Raw genomic sequence first — 16,911 nt, 5'->3', positions numbered from 1 at the left:
GCCCCCGACAATTCTGAGAATGAATAGATGTTTGGCTTTTGTGAGAAAAATGCTATTCATTTGACAAGACACCTGAACTCACAAATCATAATAACAGACTGAGCTGTCCAACAAAATGCGCTTCTCAGATATAGAAGGCAAGAGATTTTGAACAGGTGCTCACTGACAGCAAACATCTGATTCTCTGAATGACAGCAGGCTGCTGTTAAAATCACACAGACTGACTGCTGGAGGATGCAGAAGAGCTGATGTGGTGATGACACTTTCAGATCAGCCACGTTATCAGAGCTCCATCAGAGATGACAGGAAGGCAAGTGTGTGTTTAATACTGAGGACCTTAATTTTCAGTTATTAGACGTCATTAGAATCAACGGTCCTCACCAACAGTTTGATCAGCTTTAGTAGTAGGACAATGGATAAAAACTTCTTTCAACTCCAAAAAAAAATAATGAACCTTTTTTGGCACAAAGAAATTCTACAGGATTTATTTATTTATTTATTTACTCTAAGAAAGTAAGTGAATAAATAAATAATGAACCTTTTGGCACAAAATGTACATGAGATTAATAAGTTGAATGAATGAATGAATGAATGAATGAATGAACTGAAACTTTTGGCACAAAAAAATTCTGAAACTAACAATTTAAATATATTACATTATTTTAAATTCATTTAAAAATACACACGTACACACATACAATGAAGTTAATAAATTAATAAATAAACTTTTTGACACAAAAGTTTCTAAAGTTAAAATGAATAAATAGATAGATAGATGGCACAAAAAGTTCATGAGCTTGTGTAAATAAATAAATAAATAAATACACCTTTGACACAAAAGTTTCTAAAGTTAAAAATAAACAAATGATAGATAGATAGATAGATAGATAAAAACACCTTTGACACAATTTTTTCTAAAGTTAAAAATAAATAAATAAACACACACACACAAAACTGCCACAAAACATTCCTAAGGTTAAAAATGAAACAAACATAAATAAATAAACAAATAAATCAAAATTAAATAGATCATAGGTAGATAGACAGACAGAAAGACAGATATAGATAGATGGATAGATGGACAGACAGATATAGATAGATAGATAGACAGACAGACAGACAGATATAGATAGATAGACAGACAGACAGACAGACAGACAGACAGATAGATAGATAGACAGACAGATATAGATAGATAGATAGATAGACAGACAGACAGACAGACAGACAGACAGATAGATAGATAGATAGACAGACAGACAGACAGACAGATATAGATAGATAGATAGATGCTTTGATTGGTCGATCGATCAATCAATCTCCAGGCTCTATTAAAAAAAACTTTAATGTGTATGCTTACAATTATTTCAGTCTATAGTAATAAAGCATCAATTGCTACAAACTGTTCGATTTACTTTTGCGTGATGTTTCAAAATGTTCAGGCAAAAACCTATAAATGAATCATAAACATGTTATGATTTCATGTTTGGAAGCACGATTTTGCCATACAACAGTAGATCAAACATTTATGGTAATCTTTTCATATGAATTCTGACTATGATCTATTAAATAAGATCTCAAGAGCTGGGTTTGTAATGTGTAATACTGGCATGCACAGAAGCTCAGTCAGCATGCAGTGCTGTGCATGTGGGTGAGTGTGAGAAGGCAGGCTGGCTGGGGGTGTCTGTACAGAAGTAATAGGAGGGCAGATGCAGACCTATTCAGAGAGGCTCCACTTCTGCTAGGACTCCATGGAGAAGGGGCTGTTCCATAGTGTGTGGGTGGCTATGAATTAGGCCTCAGTCGCACATACAGCAAACGCTCTGTTGCTCATGCTGCCATGGATGAAAATAGAACATGGTGGCAGAAAAACAAAAAGTGACGAGAGAGATGATGAAGAGCCGAGGACGGCCTTACATGTGTCAGTCATATTAACGGAGAACATACGAGAATAAGACCTTACAATAGAGGGCTATGTTATAAATATTGTATGCTAAATATATATTTAGGAGTATTTCAAACCAAATGAAAACTAACAGGCCTAGCACCTGCAATTAGTTGATATATTTTGTTAAACGGCTCCTAAAACTACTTTGAGATGTTTAAAATGCTTCAAAATGCTGTGAAAGTCTAAAATATAGTTAAATATTACAATTGTTTGCCAGTCCTACAAGGTACACTCTAAATCCATAAAAACAGGGCACAGTGTACTGCATTAATTTGAAGGAATTTTCTGCATTTGTTTATTTTGTTTTTACAGGTGTTTTACCTGTGTTTTGAATTTTTCACTTCACTGTGATGTGTTTTAGAGATAACAGAAATGTCCGTAAAATTAATGGATAATGTCCTGGCAGTTTTCTGTTATTTTTAGGGATTTATGTCTTATAGTGTAGAAAACATAACTAGAGTCAGTTTTCAGTAATCAAGATGTTTAACTGCAATGATCTAGTTACCGAGGGGGGGGGGAAACGTTCTAGCCTATATTAATAAATATGTTTCCTTAACTCTCTAGAAACTAGAATAACTTTCCAACACATTCAAATATCACTTTCCTGAATTTAGTTTTATTACGGTTCCTCTGTGGGACGTCAACTCGGCGTGGCTCGTTATTTTCCGTGTCGAGTTTCCCGGATGCGTCCCATATAAATCAAAAAGGGCGTGTTTGAGATTACCGGATAATCTCCATTTATGGTATGCGCACTAACCGGAATTCCTGATAATAACATACACCAAAAATTTATAAAAATGAAAAACATCTAATTGTTTCCATAGATCACAAATCTATTTCGATATAATATCAATATATGCACAACAAATTTAATCACAACAAATTAAAGTTAAGCAGAGTCAAAGATCTGTCTTTAAAAAAAAATGTAATAAAAAAGCCCAACCCGTTTTGTTTTTTTGTTTTTTAGTCCTGTTCTGTCCTTGTATGGTCAGTGACGTCATGGGGCATTCACAGGCTCTTCTTAAACGCATATTACGACATAAAGTTTCACTTATTGCTGCGGCACATATGAAGGGAGCTGATGAGCTCAAACAGACCGAAGCGCGCGTTTATGATGACAGCACTGAAGTGAACATATTTACAGCACGTCAACTAGATCCTAAAAGCTCTGAGAACAACTGAATAAAATTCAACTTCTTAAAAAACAAACAAACAAAAAAACACATCGAGGATCAAAATGACAGCGACAGCTAGTACCAGGGATAAAATGAACGCGTCGCTAAATGATTTGATGCGCTGTCTGCCACACGGCTACTCTCTGGAGGAGACCCCCGCATCAGGCTTCTCTCATGGGGATGCGGGGGTTTGTTCTGACCAGGTCAGTGAGGCGTCGGGAGGTAAGAAAATACGAGGATGCTTACAATAATAAAAGTAATATTCAGAAGAGCTGTAGATTAGTAACCAAACATTTTTGAGCAAAATCATGCCTGTGTGTCCTGTACTGTGTGTTTGTTTGCTTGCTTGCTTATAAGTTGGTTTTAAACAACTAGTTTAAAGCTGTGGTGAATTTGAATAATTAGCTCCAATCATCCTGTTGGATAAACAAATAAACATCATAACGCAACAGAGCATAAACTCTTGTTATCTCGTTGCCTGTGCTTTTACGTTTTAACAATTTATTCATTCGAATTTCTGTTGTCCAAATCAATAGTTAGATTTTTTTTATTTTTTTTGCACGTTACTCTTTACTTTATCGTTGTTTTTATTAATTACACGTGTTTGTGTTTTATTGTGTGTATATTGCGGTGAAAAGCCTATAGTCTTATGTCGGGGCATGTTGTCACAAGAGCTGAAAGTGTGCTCACTAAACTGTATTTTTCAACTGTGGAAATATTCAATACTTTTTGTAGCCAACGCGTGTCCATACACAGGCTGACTTTCTAAACAATTTCAAAACAAACTCTCATGGAGTAAAAATTTCATGACAAATTTTAAATAGGCTATTTATATCACCTCTACAGTTCATTTAGAGGAAGGACATTCAGTATTCGACTAACTGATCCAACCAGAATACCGAGAGATGCCCGCATATATTTTGCCACCTACATAGGCCTACTATCTTTTGAAAACAAATAGCTTACTACATTTTCCTAGATACCACGTGCCGAATACGCGGTTTGCTGGAAATACACGCTTCACCTAACGCAATAAGAACGAATTGCTCAATAGAAACGTCTTGTTTTTACTCTACAGGTGGCTTGAGCACTGACAGCTTCGGCGTGGGAAAACGGGGCCTTGAACTGACAGACAGGAGCAAGTTTTCTCCACACAGTGCGCCTATCGCCTACACAGGAAAAATTTCCATCGACGCGCAAGGAAGTTGGAATCAGGAGGGAATAATCAACTTTGTCAGTGCAGGAGTGCAAGATAGGCCACCTTCCCCGGGATCATTCTCCACGGGCTCTCCCTCAGACCTCACTCCAGACTGCTCCAAAATAGGCCAGACTCTTGCCAACATGGATCATATGTACACAGGCCCAGCCCCATACACCTGTAGCGCCGATGGTTACCAGGACCCCTCGGCTTACCTATCGACCACCACGTGCCCCATAACATACGCCACTCCGTCCTACTCAACCCCAAAGTCAACTATAGACGGGACGCTTTTCTCCATCATTCCCGACTATGGGGGGTTGTATCAGACCAGCAACAGCCAAAGGGACAACATGGCTGTATTTCAGGACATCAAGCCATTCTCGTGCTCTCTGGAGTCTATCAGAGTCCCGCCACCTCTGACTCCCTTGAACACCATAAGAAATTTTACTCTGGCTTGTCCGGTAGATGGGCCGTGGCCGCCTATAGACTGCGCCAATCCGCAGAATGTCCCATTCAGGCCAATACTGCGGCCACGGAAGTACCCGAACCGACCGTGCAAGACGCCGGTCCACGAGCGGCCGTACCCCTGTCCGGCTGAGGGATGCGACCGGAGGTTTTCGCGCTCGGATGAGCTGACGCGCCACGTCCGCATCCACACCGGCCACAAGCCGTTTCAGTGCCGCATCTGTATGCGCAGCTTCAGCCGGAGCGACCACCTCACGACGCACATACGCACACACACGGGCGAGAAGCCCTTCTCCTGTGACTTCTGCGGCAGAAAGTTCGCCAGGAGCGACGAGCGAAGGAGGCACACAAAAATCCACCAGAGACAGAAAGATAAAAAGGCGTCTGCGCCTCCTCACAGCTCGAGCGCCGGCGGTTCAGCGATGTGAACGAACAGTTGAACAAGTTCTGACTGCTGGGTTAGTCGTTGCCCCATTTAACCCTGGAAGTTTGTGTGCGCACAAATGTACGATGGCAGCTTATGATTTAAGTGTTGAATGTGTTTTGCTGTAGTAACTAGACAACGTCCTTATTATTACAGAATATTTCATGTGCATTGTGCAAACTGCAGTTGTTCTATAGTGTTTACAGTGAGTCTTTTTATTGCCATTATTACTGTCATGTGTTTGAATAAAATGATAATGACCACAAGGTATATTTTTTGAGAATCACTGGAAGGGAAATTAAATGCTGTATTATGGGATTACAACGTTATAACACTAGAGGTCGCCCTTTGACAAACTATTGATTGCGGCTAAATAATACTTTAAGAAAAGGTTGCAAGTAAAACATACGCTGGCGTGCAGAAGAGTAATAAGATTCTTTTTGAAAGAAATGGACACTTTTATTAAGCAAGGACGCATTAAATTGACAGTAAAGACATTATGTTACAAAATATTTGGATTTCAAATAAATGCTGTTCTTTTGAACTTCTATTCATCAAAAAATTACAAAATATTAAACAGTACAATTGTTTTCAACATTGATAATTATAAGAAATGTTTCTTGAACGCCAAATTAGCATATTAGAATAATCTCTGAAGGATCATGTGACACCGAAGACTAAGTAAAATTCAGCTTTGCCATCACTGGAATAAATTACATTTTAACATACGGAAAAACAGAAAACTGTTATTTGAAATTGTTATATTTCACAATATTGCTGTTTTTACTGTATTTTATGAAAAAAATCAGCCTTGCTGAGCATAAAAGACCTTTGAATTGTTGTGGATGTTGGCTGTAACATGCTTCTAACTCTAAAACGTATTTAAAAAAAATCAACAAGACTACAACAACAAGTTTCTATTTCATCTTTTATTAGCAGAAATCTGAGGGAAAACAGAACTTTCATTTCTTAAGTAAAATTTACATCATATTCTTCATATTTCAATTGTCTTTGTAATTTTTCTGTGCTTTTTTTTTTTTTTTACATGTCATCCTTACTAAGTGCTTTATTGTAATAATTAACAGAAGTGTTAAAAAAAAGTATCCAGTGTTATGTAGGCCAATTTGTCACGATTGTTGCTAAACATTTCAGTGTTGATACTTTAATGCATTATTAACACAATATAGCAATGGAAACAAGTTGAGCAGATTCCTGCTCTGATATAATATGTGAAGCCATTGTCAAACCAAATCTCACACCTGCTGCAAATACTACGAGTCCGACTCTCTAACCATTAGGCCACGACTTCCCCCATACTTAAATATTTATCACATGCTAAACAAAGTCAATCCAGGCAAAAGAGAAAGAACAGAGACTAGTTCTTTTGTTGAACCTGTACACAAAATCTGGACACAGTCTTCATGCAACACATTGGAAATTTATGGACACGTAGAAAATAACAGCCAAAAGACGATTAAAAGTTAAAGACAGCAGTTGTGATAAGTGCCTAGGTATTTCAAATAAACTACTGTATTCTTGATAAGGTAGCCAGTCTGACATGTAAGGAAAAGAACATGGAATCTCTTGATTCACGTAAGGCTGTGATTAACAGAACCCAGTTTATAGTCACATCCTTCAGAGGGACACTTTAGGCCCTGGGTAAGGTTCACCACCACACCAGAATTCACTAGGCTGTGGGATTTCCACAAGCCACAGGTCACCCGGTTCCTGGGCTTCACTCGTTCTATCTACAGCCTCTGAATGGGCATGCAAAACTTTATAATAATGGCAGTCTCTCCCTTCATCCGGATCATATGGCGGTGATAAGATGTCAAGGAAAGCGGTGGGTCCGTCAACAGCGTCTATCTGGTGGATATTGTCCTTTTGGGGTGACAGCACACACGGGCCGTTCTCCTCTGTGTATTCCCCCACCGACCTCAGCACCGAGGGCCGAAGAGAGCTGCTCTGGAAGGGCATGAGCGGAGGGTTGAACTGCACACCGCTGGCACCATCTCGAGGTTTATCCAACCTGTCGAAACAGCTGATTCGCACCTTGCCGTAAATCGCTTTCAGCATGCCGTGCATTCCCGGATGATCATGCAGCGGTATCGAAGCGCCCGTTTTTAATAAAAACACCCCCATGCTGAACGTGTCGGTCTCGTAGATGTGCATGTATGTAACGGGAGGCGCGACACGCTGGGACGGCACCGGGGCGCTCTCGGTGGTCCGGGGTGCGATCTTCAAATCCGCCGCTCTGACCTCCGCCATAAGGCTTTTCAGCTTACTCAGATTTTCCAAAAACACTTTATTGTGATCTCCGACAACCGAGGGGTTTCGGAATGTCGTGAGGGCCTGTCTGGCGATTTTCTGGACAGTGGAAGTCATGTTGTCTCGTGGCATCATCACGCAAGTGTCCAGGCAGCGTCAACTTGACATTCAACTTCGCGCCACTTTTTTACGCACCTTGCTCCTTCTGCGATATCGAGTGCAAGTCCTGTTTCAGAGATGACTTCTTATTTATGCCATCAAAATCATGTGTAAAAGCTTAAGCGCAGCCTTAGGAATACCGTTAGGATCAAGTCACTCCTATCCATGACTACTCCATATACAGGCATCCGATTCACACGTACGCAATGGCAACACTGTTATACGTCATGCAGAGAATTATGGGAAATGTAGTTTTTTTCCCCACTATTGTGACAGTTAAACGCTACTACTAAACGAATGGTTCTAGAACTTGTCCTTTAATGTTTGTAAACTTTAGCCAAACTCGTCTGTCACGCATTAAAAGATCTTCGCGAAGTTCCTATACGGACGTTGCAGGAGATATTATACGTAAACCGGTTACTACAATCCCCATAACATTTGCTTTTCAAGGGGCAACGACACTTCAGTCTTTCACCGCCACTCAGACAATACTCACGCTCTGAAAACGCTTTGATTAATGTGAGGAGAAAAAAAGGTCATGGATGATTGGTGACCATAAAACTGTATTTGGACATGTAAAATTATAAATATTATTGCATCAAACCCAAATGATTAAACCAAGCGTAATTAATTTTTTTTAAAAGAGCACAAACACAGATTTCAGGGAAAAAAAAAAAAAAAGTTTGTTAGGTTGTAAATGCCAACCCTATAGAAATGCCAAAAGGAATGGAACAGATATAGTTCAAACTCAAAACAACAAGTATTTAGACACTTTTAGTCATCAAGCATTAATAGTTCACGTGATGAGCAGCGCTGACATCTGTGTGAGCTCGAGGGGAACGGACTCATGGCCATAGCAAGATATTAGGTAATTTTTCATGTTCAAAAGTAAAATTTCTGTTCTCTGAATGACTAATCTGCTGTTACAGTTTAAAACTCCTCATGTGAGTGTCTGCATGTACAATTAAGTTTAGACAGCAATGGTTATTAATGAAAACTATAGACCAATTATAGGTTTGTAAACATTCAGGATGCGCGCGCATCATGGTTGCAGAAAACCCGGGAGAGATGGCCTTTACGGCTAGAGAATGAATTTTAGGTTTAAAAAGATTATAAATTATATTGATTAGATGTCATTTTCAAAATGTTCTCCGCATATTACAAGAGCTTGTCACCCAGCGATAAGCACTGTTATTCAACGAAATTGACGAATTGACGAAATTGAATTCGATCCGAAATAGGGATGACGTTTTATGTGGGCGGAGCCTATCTGGAGGCATAAAGTGACGGTTTTCAAGCGGCAGTCTATTGAGCCATGGAATACAAGAATAAAAAAAAAGGTAAATTTGATTTTATATTTCAAAATTCTGACTTTATTCTCGCAATTCCGAGATTATATCTCACAATTCTAATAAGGAAAAACAACTCCTCATTCTCTCTTTTCCCAAACGTCTGCGTTTAGCTTCAAATGGCGTCTTTGACGACAGTATTCTATAAAAATTATTTGCATTCCGATCTTGACATCAAAAGGCACAAAAATATTTTTTTCTTTTATTCCATGGATTTTACCCATTTACCTCCATTTGTTCCGTGTTTTTCTGCGACCACTATGCGCGCGCAGCTGTAAGTGACGTAACTGTGACGTCTACTCTGAATTGGTCTATAGTAATATGTATTACTGCATGAATAATAAACAACTGATAAAATTATCCACCCCTAACCTATAGTAAAGTATTAATACATTTTGATGCAATAAATATGGTATAATTTAACAATGTTCATCCCTTCATAACAGAGAAAACATCTTTCACAAACATCTACAAGTCTGTCTCATTTAAAGTGTTCAGTGTATTTAATGAGTTGTATTTGTAGGGGTTATTATAGCACAGTTCTTAACCCCACCCCACCCCAGATCTCATTCATTTTCAAACCCTGGTTACAGCCATGAATGGACTTAATAGTAACCAGCTTGTCATATTCACTAAATATGACAAGCTGGTTAAAAAGAGCCCAAGAGCAAACATGGCCAATGACTAGGTCGATGCAATTTTACCGTCTTCCATGACAAATTCACAGAATCGCAAAAGATTGTTGTTCTGAGACTTTGGCAACAAGGTGAGAACGTACGTGCATGAAAGAGAGAGAGAGAGAGAGAGCAGTAGCTTTGAAGTAGCTTATACACAAGCATAATACACTAAACGGACACTGTGCCTTTTTTTTTCTTTCAGGCCCAAGCACGGAAAATGAAACATGAAAGACATAAAAGACAATGTGCTCCAATGCTGCTTGGTTTCCAATGTTCTTCAAAATATCTTCTTTCATTTTCCACAGAAGAAAGAACATGTTGGAAGTTTTGGAACGACATGAGAGTGAGTAAATGATGACAGAATTAAAGAAATGCCCTTTAAAAATCCATATTTTCTGCGGCCACAGTATATTGCATTTATACACTTACAAAGGGAGACCTACTGTATTTGCATACATTTAAAAAAAAAGGTGCCACTTATGTCTATTACGCAGAAATATCCCTCTACTACTAATGGAAATGTGACAGCAGAAGGTGAGCGGTTTGTTTTTTTTGCCAATCCATATTTAATCATTTGTTATATAATTCAGTGTTACATGAATCAGATTCAAAATTATAAGCAAGATATGATCGACTACGGTAGAAAATGATGAACCAGTAATCTCATTATCAGTGCAGAAGCAGACTGTTGACATGCTGGCTGTTGCCCAACCAATTATGACTCACATGTTTGCATGACATTGTTTAAAAAATATATATTTATAGATAAAGAGACATGTGGACAGTTTAGTCATCTAGTTTCTCCTGCATACTTTGTCTAATCATTTGTTGGCATACACAAAAATAAACAGAGCATCTATAAAAAGCTAAAGCTATGTAACAGGATGCAACACTCCCGCCTACTCCAGTCCTCTGAGCTTGGAAAACCACATACACACTGTGTGTGTGAATCACAATATGAAACATTTCTGATGCCATCATAAGGATGTTCTACCATGTCATCCGAATTCACACCAGACATTAATAAATGCATAAGCTCTCCGGTCCTCATTATGCTATGACACGTATGACTGAACAACACTTTTAGTTACGGAAACAAGTGTGCTTTCTAATAATATTGGTCTGCTTATTCACTCTTTCTGTCTCCTCCTAATAAAGTGGCTTGTAAACGTTCTTCACAGCCAGCTCAAACAAACAGAGGCCTCACTGTCAGAAGTTTATTGGCTTTGCAGTGAACTTCTGAAATTTTTGCAGAAATGGCCGCTGCAAAAACAGCACAAGAGCTGTGATTCCCAACGAGGAGTACATGACCCTAGTAAGCAGCAGAATTTAGAATTATTTTACATTTTCCTTGTCAAAACTTATGAAACTATAAAAAAAATTAAGATAACATTACTTATTAGATAATATTACTTTTTTTTCAGAAAGGATGCATTAGAGCCATTAGTGGCAGTAATTCCCAAATTTTCCCAAACCAAACTGCCTTCAACATAACGAATAAAAAATAGGGAAAGGAATATTCAAGGACATTATGAGGACAGAGGATAACAGAGATCGACAATCTTGAAGCTACTGAATACAGGTCGTATTAAACACAAGAACACATCCTGCATGTTTGACTAGGCCGAAATGGACATGAATGGCCTCCGTTTAGACAAAAACCTTCTGAAAAATGTAAATTGGAGAGGTCATGACCTCAGCGTTCTAAATGTAATGAGTGACGTCAGTCCGAGCCTTAGAGGCTCCAGCCATTAGAGCCCTTAATACGCTCGCAAAGACGACAGTGAGAGCGAACCAATCAGAACGGCTACCAAGCGATTCTTTGATCTTCAAGAACACTACACAGAAAAGAATCATGTTAACATGCACCACCTTCCCATTTCAGCTCGGACCACTACAGCTCAAGACGGACTCATTTTTCACTCTCTGGTCTCTGTTCCTAGATGATATCTTTGTTTAATGTAGCAGAGAGGTCTTCGCCCTTCGACCATAGATCTATGCCGTCTGGTTAATGTGTGTTTCCATTCTGGAGGTTTATTTTCTCTGAAACACAGCCAAACTCTCTGAGCATTAGGCCCCAAAGTTCTTCTGCTCTACAAATCTCTGAAGCATTTTCTGAACAAAGTCCTACTCAAAGGAATAGTTCACATCAAAATGACAGTTTTATTTACATTATTTTAAATCCAAATGATTTGCTTTCTTCCGGTGAACACAGAAGGAAAATTTGATAAGGTGTTCAAGATGCTCTTTTTTTAATACAATGAAAAGTGACTTGTGACCAGCGGCTGTTGTGACAAACATCATTCTGTTCCTCACAGAAAGCTATCACTTGTAGTTCACCCAAAAATGAAAATTCTGTCATTAATTACTCACCCTCATGTCGTTCTAAACCCGTAAGACTTCCGTTCATCTTCGGAACACAAATTAAGATATTTTTGATGCATTCTGACAGCTCTCTGACCCGCCCATAGACAGCAAGGGTACTACCACGATCAAGGTCCAGAAACGTTGCAAGGAGATCGGTAAAATAATCCATGGGACATCAGGGGATCAACCGTAATTTTACGAAGCTACGAGAATACTTTTTGTGCGCAAAAGAAAAAAATAAAACGACTTTATTCAACAATTCGTCTCCACCCTAGTGCCATTTTGGAGAATTTGGAGAATTTCCACTGAACGTAAACAGCGTATGCTGTTCTGTGTCAGCTGCGCCACACGGATACGTTTTCTACATTGTTTGTGCTTTGATTTGAACGAAAACGTATCCGTGTGGTTCGTTAATGACAGAATTTTCATTTTTGGGTGAACTATCCCTTTAAGAAGGCTTGGAATATAGTACACAATTTTACTATAAAAAAAAGATTTTTCGAAGTTGTACATAAAACAAAGATTATGGGAGTTCTTTTTACAAAAAAAAAAAAAAAAAAATTTTATTTCAGTACTTCAAAGTGAAAATAGTTTAAAATACTTTTATTTTGCTTTTTGTCATTTTTGGAGCTTTACAGCATTTGTTCTCATTAGGCCTGTCACGATAACAACTTTTTGTTGTGCGAATCTCTGGAAGAAAATCTGGAATCTGAGGGTGCAAAAAAATCTAAATATCGAGAAAATACAAAAAACAAAAATTATGGGAGTTCTTTTTAAAAAAAAAAAAAAAAAAAAAATTTTATTTCAGTACTTCAAAGTGAAAATAGTTTAAAATACTTTTATTTTGCTTTTTGTCATTTTTGGAGCTTTACAGCATTTGTTCTCATTAGGCCTGTCACGATAACAACTTTTTGTTGTGCGAATCTCTGGAAGAAAATCTGGAATCTGAGGGTGCAAAAAAATCTAAATATCGAGAAAATCGCCTTTAAAGTTGTCCAAATGAAGTCCTTAGCAATGCATATTACTAATCAAAAATTAAGTTTTGATATATTTACGGTAGGAAATTTACAAAATATCTTCATGATCTTTACGTAATGTCCTAATGATTTTTGGCATAAAAGAAAAATCAATAATTTTGACCCATACAATGTTTTTTTAGCTATTGCTACAAATATACCCAAGTGACTTAAGACTGGTTTTGTGCTCCAGGGTCACATATATACTACAATATTTATAATAAAAATGTAAAGTTTTCATTTCACAAACTAATATACATATGTTTCTACATTTAATTTTAAATTATATGAATTTTATATTTAATACTTTTTAGAGGTTTATACATGGTATATTACGTTATATATCACTGTATTTTTTTTTATAAGTTTGCATTGGCTATTTTCATGAAAATTAAGCACTTTCCAACTCTTCCAATAATGATTCTCTTTAGATTATCCTTGCTCCACTACTAGATTTGTTTTAATCATAAATTTAAGGTATTAGATCAAACACTAAATGTTGTATATCATTTTACTTGCCTACACACTTCCAAACGACAACAAACTTTTAATTTTTAAGAATATTTAGATCATGGAAATTAAGTATCAACATATTAGATACCTTAAAAAACCTGAATAAATAGTAAATAAACATTTTCTAACAAAAAGTGTAAAGTAACAAGTTGAAAAAAAGAAAAATGCACAAACGATTTTTCCATCTACAGATTTTCCCCCGACCTTCTTTTCTCTGTAAATTAAGGGTGCACACTATTGCTGAAAAACACAAGATTTCACTACTTAGCAGTCAGATGTCCGTAAGCATAAAGACACAGATCCCTAAACAAGACCATATCTGCAGATGAAACCTTTTTTTGTAGAAGCATTTTTTAAATTTGAACTAGCACCTCGTGACTACACCACGTTATGTTCGAGAAGCTGCAAAAGACACTGGCGCAAGTGGAATGTACAAAACACGGTGATATTAATTTTTAAGTAAATATAATGGGCGATATATTGCGTCACCAAAAATTATTGCGGTCATGCACATATACTGCGCGATAAGTCGATATATTGATTATTGCGACAGGCCTAGTTCTCATTCAGTTTCATTGGAACCGAGCAGCTCGAACATTCTTTTAAACGTTTAATTTTGTGTTCCACGGAAGAAAGAAAATCATACAAGTTTGCAATGACATGAGTAAATGATGAAATAATTTCTTTTTCTTTTTCTTTCATTCTTCTTTAATGTACAGTGGCTGGTTTAGTTTACAAGATAAGGCATAATGTCACAAATAAATAAATAAAAAATAACCAAGGTTATTATTAGGAAAAAGTTCCTCCAGGATTCTAGTTACTTCTTAAATTAAGTATAACACAGATCTTTGAGATCTGTAGGTGGAGTCAAATTATATGTGTTATAATATATGATTATTTACAAAGAAAAAGTATTTTCTGATCATTTTCAAAAAAAAAAAAATGCTGCTACCAATAGCTCTGTAACATGTTTGGAAACATTCTCAAACATTCATGTCCTAGAATACCTAAGGATTTCTCTACATCTTCCAAAGTTGGACTGAAAATCCACATTTTTAAATGTCACATAAGATGAGAGTGCTAGTGTTAAATAATACAAATATTTCAGATATTGCGTAAGGAAAGAGCCAGATGGATCCCAATCGTCTTCAATTTCTAACAGGCTTCATCTAAGTTGGTACCACAGACTCAGAGTTGAATTTGCTGTAGAAAACTAATCAAATCACTCTGAGCTGTTCTCAGAGATCCAAAAATCAGATTTGCATAAACAGTAAACTCAATGATACCCTCTAGTGTTCATCCTCTGCACTGCAGTATTAAATAAGAAGTGAGCGAAACATTCTGAAGACATGTGAAGATAAAGATAAAATCTCATTATTCAAGACAAATAAAAGTCCAGGATTGAGTATGAATTAAAAATTCATATATACATTTAGAACACTGTATGGAAAAAACACAGTAAAACAAGTTGATCTGATCAAATGAATGAACATTCAGATTTTAATAATGCTGCAGTAGCCACAAGAAAAGGAAAACAGGCATAGCATTAACAAATCAATCTTTAATGATCAATTCTAATCTCATTTCGATTATTCAGAATATCACGTACAGCAGCAAGTATCGCGTGAGACTTCAGATCTCACAGTATCACAAGTGTAATACAGACAACAATGTTTAGAGAAAGGCACAAACATTAAGATAATTAAGTCAAGAGAAAACAAATTCAATATTTGTAACAAAATCAGCATGGCACAACATTATACTTATTATTATCAAGAAACACCAAACAATAGAACAAAAAACATTTAAGCTATTTATCTTTGTTCTACTTCTGATTGTCACATCTATAATGGCACAGCTACACTCCTAGGGTCCAACCTAATTCACAGACCCCTTGTGCAGAACTCTATGTTGTGAAATTCAAACCTGTTACCAACATAACTGGTCAAATATATCAAGTATTGAAGATTAGAAACTAACTGCCTGTCCAAAAAACATAGTTGATTCTTAAAAATGATGGTCTGAACCAGTGTTGTGGACACTGTAATACCCATAATAAAATACATTGTAGAAACACTGTCTCAGATTATCTATAATGCATGTAAGTGAGAAAATAAAACATAAGAATAAATAAATAAAACCACACGTGAATTAGGTTGAGATCTACTTGATCTTGTTTGACCCTCTGATGTCCTCCAAATTTCTTCTGTACAGTACCGTTTCTTTTCCTCCCATTATGAAAATATTGCCACATATTGCACAAGCCACTGGATAAAGCTTTATAGCATGCTCACTCACAATAAAATACTGATGGATGTGAACTAACTCATGCTCACACAGCACTACAGTACTTTAGATCTCCTTCTGAGGAAACACAACATAAACTAGTGATACAGAAACATGAAGGAACCACAAAAGACTAAATCAGATTCTAATCACAGTGTCAGAACTGAGCACACAATGGAGTGGATGACTGACACCACTGAACAAAACAGCAGAAAAAGAGTTTAAAACAAGAATTATAACTAGTCGTTTTTATACTTTCGTCTTCTGAACTCAAAATCCAAGTGCCATTTGTTTATTCTGCTGAGATCTTCATATATATACAGTATATATAAATATATATGAAGAGTTCATTTGCAAAAACCGATAACTCCATTTTTATTTTTATTTTCAGAAATCACGTTTTTTTTTTATTGCGTAATATCAATCAAACTGCAGTCGGGTTGTTTTGATTAAGTAATAATAACTTAAATACAGGTAATTTACAAAATTAAAGTTAATTGAAAGTATTTTTTTTTACATATTAAAAGTTTGTTTTATAGTTGTCGTTTTTTGGCAAAAGCAGATAAAGCCACATTTCATGTTTTAGAGTTTAAAGGGGTGGTTCACTGTGTTTTTTCTAGGCTTGATTGTGTTTATAGGGAGCAGTCTAACATGTGTTAATGCTTCATTTAAAAAAAAAAAACGCATTATTTTTCACATAATTTATCTTTATTCCACACAGCTCTGTCCCTTCTCTGAGAAACGGGCTGATCTTTTCCAGTTTTTATGAAGCCCCGCCCTCAGAAGTAGGCGATGGGCTCTGATTGGTTAGCTAGCCCAGTGTGTTGTGATTGGCTAAACCGCCTCTAGTGCGCGTCTAACCGTCCCGCCCCTCACCTCAGCGGCATGTGCTCCGGTTGTATTGTAAACAACGGCATCGTTAATATCGCTTATCAGTTTGAGCCCGATTGAGAAGCAGAGGATATTATTGAAGAGGATCGTGCAGAACCTGTGCAAGCATGGCTTTTAATGGTAGGCCTATGTATTTTGTTTGTTGTTGTCTCATACTTTTAGATACGCTGTT

The 16,911-nt window shown here is 37.0% G+C and overlaps 2 protein-coding genes across 2 annotated transcripts; one reads left to right on the top strand and one right to left on the bottom strand.

Annotated features, from left to right (window-relative positions):
• The first annotated feature begins 3,016 nt into the window (after positions 1–3,016).
• On the top strand, positions 3,017–5,471 carry LOC107732758 (early growth response protein 2b-like). The gene is made up of 2 exons (XM_016544181.1): positions 3,017–3,345; positions 4,202–5,471. Exons 1-2 carry the CDS (start codon positions 3,186–3,188, stop codon positions 5,215–5,217), a joined length of 1,176 nt encoding a protein of 391 aa, XP_016399667.1. The 5' UTR covers positions 3,017–3,185; the 3' UTR covers positions 5,218–5,471.
• Positions 5,472–6,532: 1,061 nt separating this feature from the next.
• Positions 6,533–7,852, bottom strand: LOC107732747 (2-aminoethanethiol dioxygenase-like). The gene has a single exon (XM_016544170.1). It carries the CDS (start codon positions 7,614–7,616, stop codon positions 6,849–6,851), a length of 768 nt encoding a protein of 255 aa, XP_016399656.1. The 5' UTR covers positions 7,617–7,852; the 3' UTR covers positions 6,533–6,848.
• Positions 7,853–16,911: the final 9,059 nt, after the last annotated feature.

Source organism: Sinocyclocheilus rhinocerous, unplaced genomic scaffold (assembly GCF_001515625.1).
Source record: "Sinocyclocheilus rhinocerous isolate Xijiao unplaced genomic scaffold, SAMN03320098_v1.1 scaffold1635, whole genome shotgun sequence".
Taxonomy (NCBI): domain Eukaryota; kingdom Metazoa; phylum Chordata; class Actinopteri; order Cypriniformes; family Cyprinidae; genus Sinocyclocheilus; species Sinocyclocheilus rhinocerous.
Note: the sequence above shows the minus strand (reverse complement) of the source record. Positions and strands in the feature narration are given on the sequence as shown.